The sequence below is a fragment of the Pelodiscus sinensis genome, chromosome 14 (assembly GCF_052426305.1).
Source record: "Pelodiscus sinensis isolate ZL-2025 chromosome 14, ASM5242630v1, whole genome shotgun sequence".
NCBI classification, from domain to species: domain Eukaryota; kingdom Metazoa; phylum Chordata; order Testudines; family Trionychidae; genus Pelodiscus; species Pelodiscus sinensis.
The window spans coordinates 45,593,824-45,607,215 of record NC_143065.1 but is presented as its reverse complement, the minus strand read 5'-3'; the positions used below and the strand labels follow the sequence as shown (position 1 = coordinate 45,607,215).

The 13,392-nt window shown below is 43.8% G+C and overlaps 2 protein-coding genes across 4 annotated transcripts in view; one reads left to right on the top strand and one right to left on the bottom strand.

Moving 5' to 3' along the window:
• The window catches only part of EIF3J (eukaryotic translation initiation factor 3 subunit J), a 45,465-nt gene that overhangs the window by 15,253 nt on the left and 16,820 nt on the right, over positions 1 to 13,392 (top strand). Inside the window, exons 7-8 of one of the 2 annotated variants that reach the window (XM_075896798.2) lie at positions 316 to 389; positions 4,349 to 5,386. In XM_075896798.2, coding sequence (XP_075752913.2) covers positions 316 to 389; positions 4,349 to 4,480 — 206 coding nt within the window. In that variant the 3' untranslated portion in view covers positions 4,481 to 5,386. Of the gene's footprint in view, positions 1 to 315; positions 390 to 4,348; positions 5,387 to 13,392 lie in introns of those variants that run through there. The other variant, XM_075896799.2, reaches the window with a different exon arrangement.
• Positions 7,074 to 13,392, bottom strand: part of SPG11 (SPG11 vesicle trafficking associated, spatacsin) — a 69,463-nt gene continuing 63,144 nt past the window's right edge. For both annotated transcript variants that reach the window (XM_075896796.2, XM_075896795.2), the window contains exons 37-40: positions 12,986 to 13,074; positions 11,422 to 11,577; positions 10,403 to 10,554; positions 7,074 to 8,156 (exon numbers count right to left, since the gene is read on the bottom strand). In XM_075896796.2, coding sequence (XP_075752911.2) covers positions 7,976 to 8,156; positions 10,403 to 10,554; positions 11,422 to 11,577; positions 12,986 to 13,074 — 578 coding nt within the window. In that variant the 3' untranslated portion in view covers positions 7,074 to 7,975. The remainder of the gene's footprint in view (positions 8,157 to 10,402; positions 10,555 to 11,421; positions 11,578 to 12,985; positions 13,075 to 13,392) is intronic.

Genomic DNA, 13,392 nt, shown 5'->3' with positions numbered 1-13,392 from the left:
CCTTGTAGCAAAGCTTTAGAAATGTAAGTTACAAGTGGGTTCAAATGTTGGCCTCCTAAATGTATCATTAAATTGACCCTCTGCTGCTGCTCATCACACAAGTTATCAAGGGGATGTGAAATCTGACCTAGACTGATGCTGAGAACCATCATTGCCCTGCATGTATTCCATCATTAACAAGTATTTTGGCTCCAATTGAAGGGGTAAACTGCCAGATATAAATCTCCACTGACTGGATTTTAGAGGATTCATTGACTATTTAAAGACTTTCTGAAAACAATAGTGGTAGAAGTCTAATTTTCTTCCTCTCTGTAGTGGAAGTGGATGATTTGAAAAAGATCACAAATTCTTTGACAGTGCTATGCAGTGAAAAACAGAAACAAGAAAAGGTAAGACTTGCATCTCTTTCTATATTGTCTTTCCATAACTTGCATGATACCAATATTCACCAAGATGTGCACTTTTTATAAATCTAAAGGGTTCTAGGTTTTTCAGATGTGCTTTTGACTTAAGATTTATTATCAAGAAACAGGTGAAATGGAAATGCTTGATTCAGGATATTGTCTCCCAGCTAAATTTGGGAATGTTCCATAAACTTAAAACAAATGTACTCATGTAAAATAAGCACCATTTTGTCAGTAATATTTAACTTACTCCCCTCCCCCGTCTCTGTACTGATTTTTTTTTTTTTTTTTGCGCCACTCTTCTGGAGTAGAAATAGAATAGGAGGTATCCAGTTGTTCTGGAAGGATAGGAAAAGCGCAGATATTTTAGAGCCAGAAAACTGGAATGATACATGTATTTATGGAAGCAATTTAAGTCTTTGTCCTCAGCCTTTAATAAAGCTAAGCTAAATGTGATCAGGATGACTTAGTTGCAGAATATAGATCTAGATGTGTTAATGTACCTCTCTGGTGTGCCTTTCAACTCAAGTGAAAAAGGCACGCAGTGAATTTGATACAATGTTATCACTAAATTGATGCTTTTTTTGATGATACGAATTGTGTAAAATGTGTTTTCGGTGCAAAAGTTACAGCATTAAAGTTGAGGGAATTGCAGTGTTAAATGCCAGTGGCACCAGAATGCTAAAAATCAGTTTTAAAAAAACAGCTAACTGAACATTTCAACTGGAAACCCTACTGCCCAGCAGAAGACAGCGATAAGATTGGTTTCAAAACTTGTACTTGGGAAAGAAACCAATTGCTTCTGTGCCTTCAAATACGAATAAGAGCTCTGCAAATGCACAACTCTGCTACTTTCCACCCCAAATCCATGGGTGATTAGAAACACTTTCTAGGCATGTTGAAGGAAACCATTTATTGCAAGGTCTCAAGTGCTTTAGTGGCAAGAGAACATAAGCACGGCCATAGTGGGTCAGACCAAAGGTCCATCTAACCCCGTGGTGTCCAACACGGTAGCCACAAGTGGCTGTTTGCCCAGTTGTGAGTGGCTACTGCGTCAGAACTGGTTGGACACCTGACAGTGGCCAGTGCCATGTGCTCCCAAGAGAATGAATGGGACAAGGAATCAAGGATCCGTTATCTGCTGCTCATTCCCAGCTTCTGGCAATCAGAGGCTAGGGACACCATCCTTCCCCATTCTGGCTAATAGCCATTGATAGACCCCGTCCTTCATGAATGTATTTGTTGATTTTTAAAACCTGTTAGTTTTAGCACTCAGAACATCTGCTGGCAAAGAATTTCACAGACTGACTGTATCTTCCTTTGTTTTAAATCTGCTGCCTATTAATTTTATTTGGTGGCCCCATGTCCTATCAGGAGTAAATAGCACCGGTCATGATTTTAAACACCTCAGTCATATCCTCCTTAGTTGTCTCTTCCAAGCTGAAAAGTCAATTTTATTAATTTCTCATATAGCAACTGTTCCCTATCCTGATATTTTTTTGTTGCCCTTTTGCGAACTTGTCCAATTCTAAGATACCTCTTATGAGATGGGACCATTATATCTGCCCACAGTATTCAAGATATGGACATACCAGGGATTTTCTGTTTTCCCTTTGTTAATGATTCCCAACATTGTTCGTTTTTTTGACTGCCACTCTAAATTGAGTGGATGGTTTCAGATCACGATACACAATGACTCCGATCTTTGAGTGATTGTAACTATCTTAGACTCCATCATTTTATATGTACAGTTGGGATTATATTTTCCAACGTGCATTACTTTGCATTTATCAACCTTAGATTTCATCTGTCATTTCGTTGCCTAATCACCCAGTTTTGAGAGATCCTTTTGTAGCTCTTTGCAGTCTGCCTGGACTTAACTAATCTTGAGTAGTTTTGTATCCCCTGCAAATTTTGCCACCTCATGGTTTACCCTTTTCCAGATAATTTATGAATATGTTGAATAATACTGGTCCCCAACCAGACCTGTTGGGGGGACATCAGTATATATTGCTCTCTCCTGAAAACTGACCATTTATACCTACTGCTTGTCTTTTAACCAGTTACCAATCCATGAAAAGACCTTTCCTGTTATCCCATGACAACTTACTTTAACAAGGTCCCTCACCAAAGGCTCTTAAGCAAAGCTGTTCTGGAAATCTAAGTGTACTATAGCCACATGCTTGTTGACCCCCCCCCCCAAAGAATTCGAATACATTGGTGAGGCATGATTTCCCTTTAAAAAAACTGACTCCCCTCCCCTCTTCCAAAAATTTGTATTTATCTAAGTGTCTGACAGTTTTTCATTACTGTAATGTCAACCAGTTTGCCTGGTACTGAAGTCAGGCTTACAAAGCCTGCAGTTGCCAGGATCTCTTCTGGAGCCCTTTTTAAAACTTGGTGTTGTATTAGATGTCTTCCAGCCATTTGTTACAGAAGATGATTTAAAGAATAGTTTACAGACTAGGGATGTCAATGGTTAACTGGCAGGGGCTAGAGCAGCCCCCGCCAATCCTGGTTAGCAGGTTAAATATATTTAACCAGTTAACTAAAACAGATTTTACATCCATAGAAACAGATAAGAGTTAATAGTTTTGCAATTTCACATTAGAACTTAGTGAACACCACTTGGTCCTGGTGACTTGTTACTGTTTAGTTATAATTTTGTTCCTAAACCATCTCTAGTGACATTTCAGTCTGGGCTAGTTCCTCAGATTTGTCACCTAAAAAAGAATGGCTCAGGTTCTTGGAATCTCCCTCACATCCTCAGCCATGAAGACCAATTCAAAGAATTTGCTCAGTTTCTCCAAAATGGCCGTATCATTCTTGAGTGCTCCTTGAGCATCTAGAAGACCTACTGGTTGTTTAGCAGACCATATAATCTGTTCTATAGAGTGATACTGAACTAATTCTGCATTTCTAATAGAACTAGACTCTTACAACTTTCCCTATCCCTTTACAAAGCTGAGGAGAGGCCAAGTGCAAGTGTGGCTGAATGTAGTTAGGCTATTGTGCTTCTCTGTTAGTTTTATGAGTTTGGTAGTTGAGTTTCATCAGGAAGTTAAACTTGACAAAACCTCTCCAATTTCCGCATTAGGTGTTTCTCTGTGGTGTAGTTAACATCACTTTTATTAATCCTGCCATGCCTGACATCTTTGCCACATCCATTCACAAAGAACACACCAAATAGGTTGTTAATCCTGTGCAAGAAAAAGCTTGCTCCTTAATTCAGTAACTCATAGTGCAGCTCTTATGTCAATATTATAAAGTGATATTCCAAAGTTTTCAACACATCACTTGCAAGCGATTTTGAACTGAACTCGGGTTTGTGTTTTCTTTTAATATCAACCAAAGACTGTAATGCCCAAGCAGAAGAGTTTTTATCTTCACAGAGCCAGAAATTATATACATCCACTAAGGATTTTGTTAGTGCTTTGGTACTGTGGTGATGGGCAGCACTATACAACTCTAAAGATTCCCAACTGAATCAGTAACAGTATAAAACTGAATTTCTGTAACTTTGCACTTTCTTCTCCAGGAAAGTAAACTTTGGGCTGCAGACAACCAAACAGGTTTAGTGAAGTGTTTCAGTGTACGAGAGTACGTGCTGCTAGTGTGATTATGGGGGACGCAAGTGTGCTTGAAATAGAGTAGCTTTGCCATGAAGAGTTGTACTTGAACTGAAATTCAGTTGCCTTTAGGGGAAAATTCAACTGCAATAGTGCAAACAAATATTACATGATGGAAAGGGAACACTTTTGCAACTAACAGATCAGCAGTGCAGGGGAACTTACCTGTGCTGTATTTCAGTACCCAGACAGGAAACAGAGAGGATAGTCGGGGAAAATATCCTTCATATATTTACCATCTCTTCTAGGAAATTAGCATGTTCTATTGAATATTGACTCTGAAGTAAACCAAAGCTTTTTTTGGTCTTTCCTCAGCAAAGTAAAGCCAAAAAGAAGAAAAAAGGGGTTGTGCCTGGAGGTGGTTTAAAGGCCACTATGAAAGATGATCTGGCAGATTATGGAGGATATGATGGAGGCTATGTACAAGATTTTGAAGACTTCATGTGACATTTATCTTCCCTAGTGTTGTCTTTCTGTTGCCCATAAACCTTTAAACATGTAGCACAACTTCTTTTCCTTTAAATTCTGCCAAATGCTACAATTGAAAGTGCAGTATCTTTGTGCTGGTTATTTAACTCTTTGATAGGGTGGTGCTAAAGCATTGGGATACCTGTCCGTCAAGGGGTTAAAACGATGAAACTCGATTGCTATATAAATCACAGAAAAAATAAAATTCTAATAATGTTTTGAATTGTTGCTATCTGGTTTCATAGTAACAGAACCACTAAATTGGACATGGATTTCAAAAAAGCTGAAGTTGTATTCTTACCAGCACAGATTAGTAATACAGCCTTAACTGTACCTCCCTTGGATGATTTCTCTTATGAACAAAAGCAATTTGCTGCAAGGGCATGGTGTGCACTTATTAAAATTGCTTTGTCTGAGTTAGAGCTTGGTTTTTTTAAATAGATGGGGACTGCTACCTTCAAAGGATACTTGCACCTGAGAATTAATCACATGATAGCCACACCCATTCTTTCAAAGCTTGACATTTTAAAATAAAACTTACTTTGGTCAAAGTTCCTTATTGCATCTGAAAAATGACTTGTGATATCTTCAGTATAAGCAGTTAGTTTACATTTACTTGGATATTTCTACTAAAGCAGCTGTACAGGTTGGTTATTTTCTAGCAGTTAGCTGCCTGGTTAAGAGTCTGCAAACCAAATTTCTTTTGTTCTCCTAGGCTGTGATAGAACTTTCACAGGACTTTACCATCTTCTTTCATTTACAAAAACCTGCTTAGCAAACTGCAGCAGTTACTACAGTTGGGCAAATTGTTATGTTAACAATTAAGACATCTGCAATGTTTTATAAAGCAACTAATTTAATAAAATCACTATTGTGAGGACTTCAGAGCTTGTGTATTGGCAGTACTTTTTTAGTGCTAAACTAAGTTCCAGAATAGTGTTTCTGGGCCACATAGGTAAGCTTAAAAGAGGATTCTCTTGCATGTAAAGAGGGTGGGTTTAATTTTCCCAGTTCATTGCATAGCATGAGCAAAACATAAACCGAAGGCTGGTTACCAAGTAGTTATAGTGCAGTAAGGTAGCATTTATACCCTTCAGGCTGGTTAAATGTCTGTTTTTACCTGATTTTTCACATGTTCCCTAAATAATCTCTCCTATTCCTGAGGTGGCTGTTGGCTCCACTGGGGGGTACTGCCAGAGCAGCTTGTCCCTACAGTAGGGATGTCCAGTTGCTTGGTGTAGCTTACTTAGTGGTTCAAATTGATAAAGTGTAAAATTGTTTCACTGTACTGCCAGCCTTTGGGCATTCAGCAGTGAGACCCAGGGTTTGGTAGCTGAATCTAGCACTTTGCACACCACAGGGCTGAAATTATTTTTAGTAAAAATAACACATAAGAGTTCATCCTTTGCTGCATGCAGCACACAATTTTTTTTAGGTTTTTAACATGGGGCTTTGGTGTGGACCCTTGGTGGGAGAGAACCAGCATTAAGAGTGCTCCCTTAACTATAAAGGGAGAAAAGCTGTTAGCACCTCCCACTAGCAGAGGTGTCACAGCTGACAAGACAGACTGAACAGGTAAATCACTGTCATCTCGCCTCATTCAAGTTCTGCATTACAGAGTTCCTGCTTAAAACTGGAATTCTGTTAAGGGCCAGACTTGTAGTCTAAAACTCTTTAATGGAATGTGTGATGGGCAGTCTGTAACTGGGGCCAGTGTGGGAATATTTAGTTTGTTTTAATAGCAGGGGAATGTGTGAAACCTCCCCAGAGGCGGCAACAGTGGCTCTAGCTAAGCCATCTTCTGGGAAACATGAGTGTGTTCAGCAGAGGACAGTGTCTGAGTTTTACATCCTTAGTGGGAATGTTACTGTTTCCAGGATTCAGCCACCATTACCATTGCCAAAGCTGGTTGTGTCCTCTGACTTCAATAAAGTTAGCACCGGTTTGTCATACAAACACTGGATACTTCCTAACAACTTTACTAATTAAACCTCAATTTAAGCATGGAAGCAGTTGCAGAACACAAGACTTCATTGCTACTCCAAGGAAGCAATTCTTAGCTAAGGGGGAGCAAGGAACTCCTGAAACAACCCTTCCTTCATCTTAGCGGAGGCTCCACTCTTTAGATCTAGTGCAAGAGTGAGACAAAGCAGCCTACTGCATGAGAAAGGGTTACTTGGTCTCTTCCTCTCAGCTCCCCTATACACCAGTTAAGAATGAACCTTCCATCAGGAAACACTTAAGCAGCCTGTTGAAAGACACTCAGAAATAAACAGTTTGGTATTGAACAGCTGGGAATGCCACTGACCATACTGTAGACATGACTTGGCAGAAGATTTCAGGGGAAAATGTCTTAAGTATTATTTGCTAGCTGTCTTTGGAACTCTTCAGAAAACTGGAAATAGTCCTCTCTCCCCCCCCCCTTTTCCAAACACTTCTGGGTAAGTGTGCCTTAAACAGCTGGTGCACATGAAAAATGACCTCCTCCCCCAACCTCAAGGCATCAGTGATTTACTTTTGCAGCAAGACAAAATTAGGAACTAATATTTAAGCAAGAGTTTTCTAAAATGCATAGAGCTGGAAAGAGGTTTATTCCCAACCAGCCAGTATCTATGTTAGAGGTGAAGATTTTATAATACAAATATAACAGCAAACAAAAGTATATGGAGAACATTAAGACACTTTGCTAAAACTTGATTTTGACTGTGCACAATACAAACTCACTTTCATGTAACAAATTCTGTTTCTCACTGGTGCAAAAAGGTACTCTAAAAGCAAAGACCAATATCTGAAGTCTGTTAAATAGAAAGCTGATTGTTAATGCAGAGGTACTCCAGTCTTGTCACAGACTTACAATATTCCTCTAAATCTTACATCAGGGCAGGTTAAAATAATCTCTCACTTGCATAAAGTGCTAGAGAGGAGTATCCTAAGAAACCAGGTTCCTCTGAGGATTTTGAGAAAATAGACTTTGTAATATGTTTTAAATATTCTACCAGCATTCGTGGTCTGCTGTGAACAGAAATACTTCATCTGATACTCAGTTAAGTTATTGTACGTAGCACACCCATTACTTGTGCAGCAGTGGTCAGTTTTTTGCTTTTAAGGAGGGTGCTGAAGTGACCTAGCTCCCTGAATTAGCCAAGAGAGCCATTTTAGGAAAAGGCCTAGCTGAAATCCCACTTGGGTAGTCAGAACAGAATCTCCTAGGCCCACGAGGCTGTCACAAATTTGTTTTAACTCTGATTTGAATATCTAAAACTACTTTGAGTCTGCATTTGAGGGAAGATCAAAACAGTGCTGGACTTTCATCTACTGCAACCATTTTTTAAAAGGCATCTAGCCGCGTACACCATGTTAAACAAGACCAGGCACTGGAGTAGAGAAAGTACAGGGAGGGTTTTTAAATCAGAGCACAAGCCACAGGACTTGCTCTTATCTGAACTAGAATCTTCATGTCATTGAGACTGGAATCTAATTTGCCAGCATATCATTTAGACAGCAGCCAGTCTGCGCATCCTTCAAAAGCATATTTACCACATCACAGAACTTGTTATCATAAGCCAATTTGTAGTACATGTAGATGTCTTCACAGTAGGTTAGTAATGTCTTCAGATTTTTCAGAGCAGTCTCAGTAGGCTGGTGCTGTTTGAACCTGAAACAGAATTGTGTGTTACACCAAAGGGGGGGGAAGGGGAAGCTTACACATAAGATTGGCAAGATTGAAGGATGTCATATGAGATGGGAAGAATTTCCAGTATCTCAGAAAAGAAACCAAAACAAACCCCACCGCCTGTGGGACAGAGGCGCTTGTTCTGGGGCTGGGGAATACAGTTCTTGGAAAGGATTTATGTTTTGCTTCTCCACACTAGGGGTATAAAATTCCATTTAAATAGTTAACTGGGTTTTGGTGGGCTGGAGCGGCCCACCCGCTGAAGCACCTGGCCTGATCGTGAGGCTCTCGCCATGCTAATAAACCGCTCCTCTCACCTCTCTGGCCGTAAAGCTGAACTTCAGAAAATAAACAGTAGAGGTTAGATGATTTTCACACAATCACCCAGAGTCTCTGGCAGAGCTGACAAGCAGAATCCAAGGCTACGTCTACACTGCATATTTGTTGCACAAGAAGATATGCAAATGAGTCGCATGGATGAATATCACCGTGCCTCATTTGCATACGTAATGAGCTGCCATTTTTTTCAGAGGGGGCTTTTGTGCAAGAAGGAGCTGTCTACACTGCTCCTTGTGCAAAACCCCCCTCTTGCACAGGAGCTGTTCTGCTGCTTATTTTCCTGCGCAAGAGGGAGCAGTGTAGACAGCTTCTTGTGCAAAAATGGTGGCTCATTTGCATATCTTCTTGCGCAACAATGCGCAGTGTAGACGTAGCCCAAGTGTTTGACAACCTGTGCTTGTCTCTTGGATTCTCCTTGCCAGACTGACTGACCTGCACAAAATGCCACAAAGCAGTTCTCACAGCACCTCTGGCTAGTTATGATTGTACAGAGGAGCTACAGCTTGGGCCGGAGTCTGCCAACCTGCACATAAGGTCAATGAGGCGGTACAAGGCCGAAGATCTGAGCTGGGTACAGGAGATGATGGAACTATATTTAATTTGATGACCGTTCAGTATTTTCTCCTTTTGACTATGCCAGGGAAGACGTAGCTGCTAATTTCTTACAGTTTTGTGAGGTCAATTAAAGAAAGAAGAACAATGTTACTAGTTTCATTCAGGAAATATACAATTTATCTCAACAAAAACTATTTTTGTATGTGTAAAAACACATGATCTATGTTAGGAACTGTCTTTAAGCATTGATGAATTAATAAATTGTGCCCATATTCACACTAACCTGCAAATAGCACAATGACTGATACCGTGCATCTACTATCCGGAGAGAAGATCATGCTGCAGAACAGAACTTGCCAACAAGAGGCTCTCTAAGCCACTCATTCGGGATCCTCAATTTACCCTGAAACGTTCCCAGATCTCCCTTCACCCTGGCTCTTGGCAAGGAGGGCATAACAAATGGTATCTCAGCGGTGAACCGAGCACTGCTGCTGTTAGAAGGGAGGGACAGGCGACTTCATAGGCTATCAGAAGATTTACCCGGCAATGCTCAGGTCCTGAACTCAGTTTTTGTTTTTTGGAAAATAAAATGAACGTGTCCATGCTACATTTCAACCCTTGCTCTGGGGTGGGGCTGGCGTTCAGTCTGCAGGCTGCCCAGGGCCAGAGGACCACCCCCACCTCTCTCACCGCAGCAGCTTGGGCTCAGGTTCATCCGCCCACTGTGCTTCCCAGTGAGAGTGAGAAACGCAGCAAACGACTCACTTTCCCTCCCTGACAAAGGGGAACAGGCGGCAATGGTCCAGTATGAATGTGGGAAGGAGGCTTCAGCCCCTGCCCTCTCTAAAGGCCACCTAGGGGTGGGAGGCTCAGAGGTGGGGCACAGGGCACCCCCAGCCAGCCCCTGCCACCTGCCTGGCGATTCTCTCTTTTCTGTATGGTTTGTGAGAAGCAATCCCATTCCAGGCACATCCCATTGTCCTGCCACACCCAAGCCCTCGCGGTGCTGTTAGTTCTGAGGAAGCTGCATACCAATTTTGGTGGGCCTAGTTCATCCCGTTAACAGATGGACACTCACAGCCAAACGCCTCTCAAATAGATAGGAATCTAATTGTAGATTCCTGAGGGCCAACCTCATGGTCTCCTGAACATGCTTAAGAGGGGGGCTCTGGGGCAAGAGTTCCAAATCTGCACTGCTCTCCCCACGCAGTGGACTGTGCTGACACCAAGGCAGAGAACGGATACGCTATAAGCAAATCCGAGTAACACCACACTCTGAAGTCCTTGCCAGCAAACCGAAAAGCACAGCTCCTCTCTGCTGCAGGAATACTCACTTCTTTGCAATCTCCTCAAACACGCTAGATTTGAGTAACCTTTGATGCTTAAATTCTTCCAGGTAATTGAAGTCACCCTTAATAATCACTTGTTGATACAGAACTTCAGCCCAGTCTGGAACAAAGTTGTAAGCCTCAGCCACAATCGCAGCCTAGAAGGAGAACATGCCAGAATTACACACAAGGATGAGCCACTCTCTGGTTTCACCGATGAAGCTTTCAGCCACGGACTTTGTCTGCTCCTGTCTGCATTTGGGCCGCTCTCAAGCATTTCCAGTGCAGGCTGCCACGGCCTCTGTGGCTCAGCTCTTTGTGCCGGTGTCTCGAGGCCAGTCTCGAGGAGGAATGCCAGGGTCACTGGCGCTACAGACAAACCAGCACCCTGTGCAATGGGGATTAAGCATGATGGAGAGAGAAGAGAAACTGGAAAATGAGGCGGGGATGGGGGGAATTCAAAGCCAGACGATTCTGCTTATTGGAGTGAATGGGAATTTGGAGCCAATCGGGACAGGAGAGAAAGGAGAAGGCAGGAACTCAGATGACTAACGTAAAAATATGGAGTGGCAGGTCCCTCTGACATTTCTTTAAAAAGTGGCAAGAGCTTGACAGAAAGGCCAAGAAACGGCACAGGAGGGGTGTCTGGACAGTCAATGCAAAGGTCCAAAGCCACACAACTGGAGAACATATGTTGCCTGGAGAATTCATCTCCATGAAAACCAAAGAGGCTGGAATATTCTCGCACCCACTCGCTAGAGGAGGGAGGTTCCAGCTCTGCTGTGGAAGGGGTTTCGTTCTCTTACAAAGTCTCTGTTTCTGTCGGAGGGGGTTGCCTTGAGTGAATGACAGAAGCAGAGAAGGAAAATGCCTTTCCCACTGGCTTCCCACACTGCTAGGGCTGCCTCTAACATGGTCGTGGCCACTGCTATGTGGCTTTACTCTCCAACACGTTTCCCACTTGAAACCCTGGGAGCGACGTTTCACCTTGTGGGCCGGGCGGGATGGCTGCAGCACCGCTTTACCTGGTAGAATCTGGGCAGGGACATGATGCAATCCATCAGGTTCTGTCTGCTCAGGTTAATCAGCATCGTGCTCTGATTGGTGTTCAGAAAATGTAGCTGGAGGGTTACCAGCTTTGTCAACCGGTTGCAGCGTAAAGACTGGCGGACACAGGAGTCCTAGTTAGAGTCAAACAAGAAAAGCAAAAGCCAAGTGACATTTCTACAGGGAAGCAGGAGCACCTAGTTCCAGCGTCTGGTCTGGAGGGGTCAGGTCTACGTTCGTATTCACTGCAGTTTCTTTGATTAATTGGTTTCAATGCTTGTATATATATGAAGCCCCACTCAGCAACTCACTTTTATAGTAATCAGTGGGGGCCCGTCTGTAGTCACACCTTGAATACTGTTCTCTCTTCCCTCACTCCTAGATTTAAACTGTTAGCTCAACGGCTTCCCTCCTTCCCGTGAGATTAAGGGTTCTAAATGTAATCCCAGATACTAAAAGTTGAGCAATAAATGACTCATTCAGTGGCTATGTGGATAAGCAGGCTCAGGTATTACGCTCTGGCAGAGGGATTTTCTTGCCCTTGCACTGCAGCATGGCACATCGTTTGTGGCTGCTTCAAAAGCACCTTGTCCTCCCCAACCAGGCTGGGCCCTGCCTGCTGGTCAGCCATAACCCATCTGTAGGGCCCTGCCGAATTCACGGACCACTATGGCGGGGTGGGGAACCTCTGGCCCACAGGTCGGATCTGCCCACCAAACAAGTTAACCCGGCCCTCGGGGTCCACCAGCTGTGAAACACTGTGGGGGGAGGTCCTGAGGGCAGCTTTAAAACCTCCCCCCCCAGCCTGTCCTGCAGTGCGGCCAGATACTTCCAGTTCCTCTCCAGCGCATGGGAGAGGTGCGTGGGCGGGAGGGAGGGTGGGAGGGAGGGAAAAGCTCCACATGCTGGAGCTCTGTAGCATTTCTGCGAGGCAGCAGCAAAAAAAGGCTGAAGCTGCTTTCCAGGCTCCCAGCAAAACCCCTTTTGCCATGAGCAGGCGTGCGGGACGAGAGGAGGGGACGGGTGGGGGATCTGTCCTGGAGTGGGAGGGAAGGAAGGCCCCCGAACCGCTACCCTCATGGGGTCCTTATCAGGAAGAAGGGGAGGTCACAGTGGGGCCACCCCCTTCCCTGAACAGGCTGCTGCAGGGAACAGCGTCTGGCAGACTGGAGCCACACGCTGCCACCTGAACAGCTAAGGAGGCCACTGGGACTGGAGGGGAGGGAGCAGAAAACCACGGGGGGCCTTTAGGGAGGAAGGGGGGACACAGCCGGGCAAGCTCCTGACCCCTTCTCAGCGTTTGTCTGTGCAAATCAGCAAGCTGCAAGAGTAAATGAGGGTCAGGTGCTCCCGCCACCCCCAGAGCCGTTTGCAGGGGAGGGACTGGTCCTGTCCTCCTGACCAGTCAGAGGTAGGGAGCCTCTTTGATGGGGATTCCTAGGAACAAGCCGACACGTTCTTCTGTGGCTGTGAAATTGGTAGGGCCCTACCCATCTCTAATCCTTACTTGGCCAACAAACTACAAATTCCATCTCAAGTTACCTTGGAATAACTTTCCGCAGCATCAATGAAGAGCGTCAGAGCTTTCATCAACAGCTTCTTTAAGTTCGGCACGTCTCTGAGACAGTCGTCTGGAACAGGAAAGGCACTTTAATGCGAGCACCCAAGGCATTCACAGCTGCAGCCGCAGAATCGATGCAACAAACACTTTTGTAACTCGGATGTGACCCTTTCTGTCTAAAGACATGCCAGAAGACAGCCACATGCCAGAATACCATGGAAAGCATCTCATGCGCTAACTGCACCAAGCTTAAGCAATGCTGCTCTGCTGGGTGCAGAACAAAACTCTGAGCAAGAATTCAATCAGGAGTTTTAATGGTGATTTGAAGACAAATACAAAAGAGTCACCTGTGCTGACGGCCCTCAACAGATCAGAAAACAACAACAAC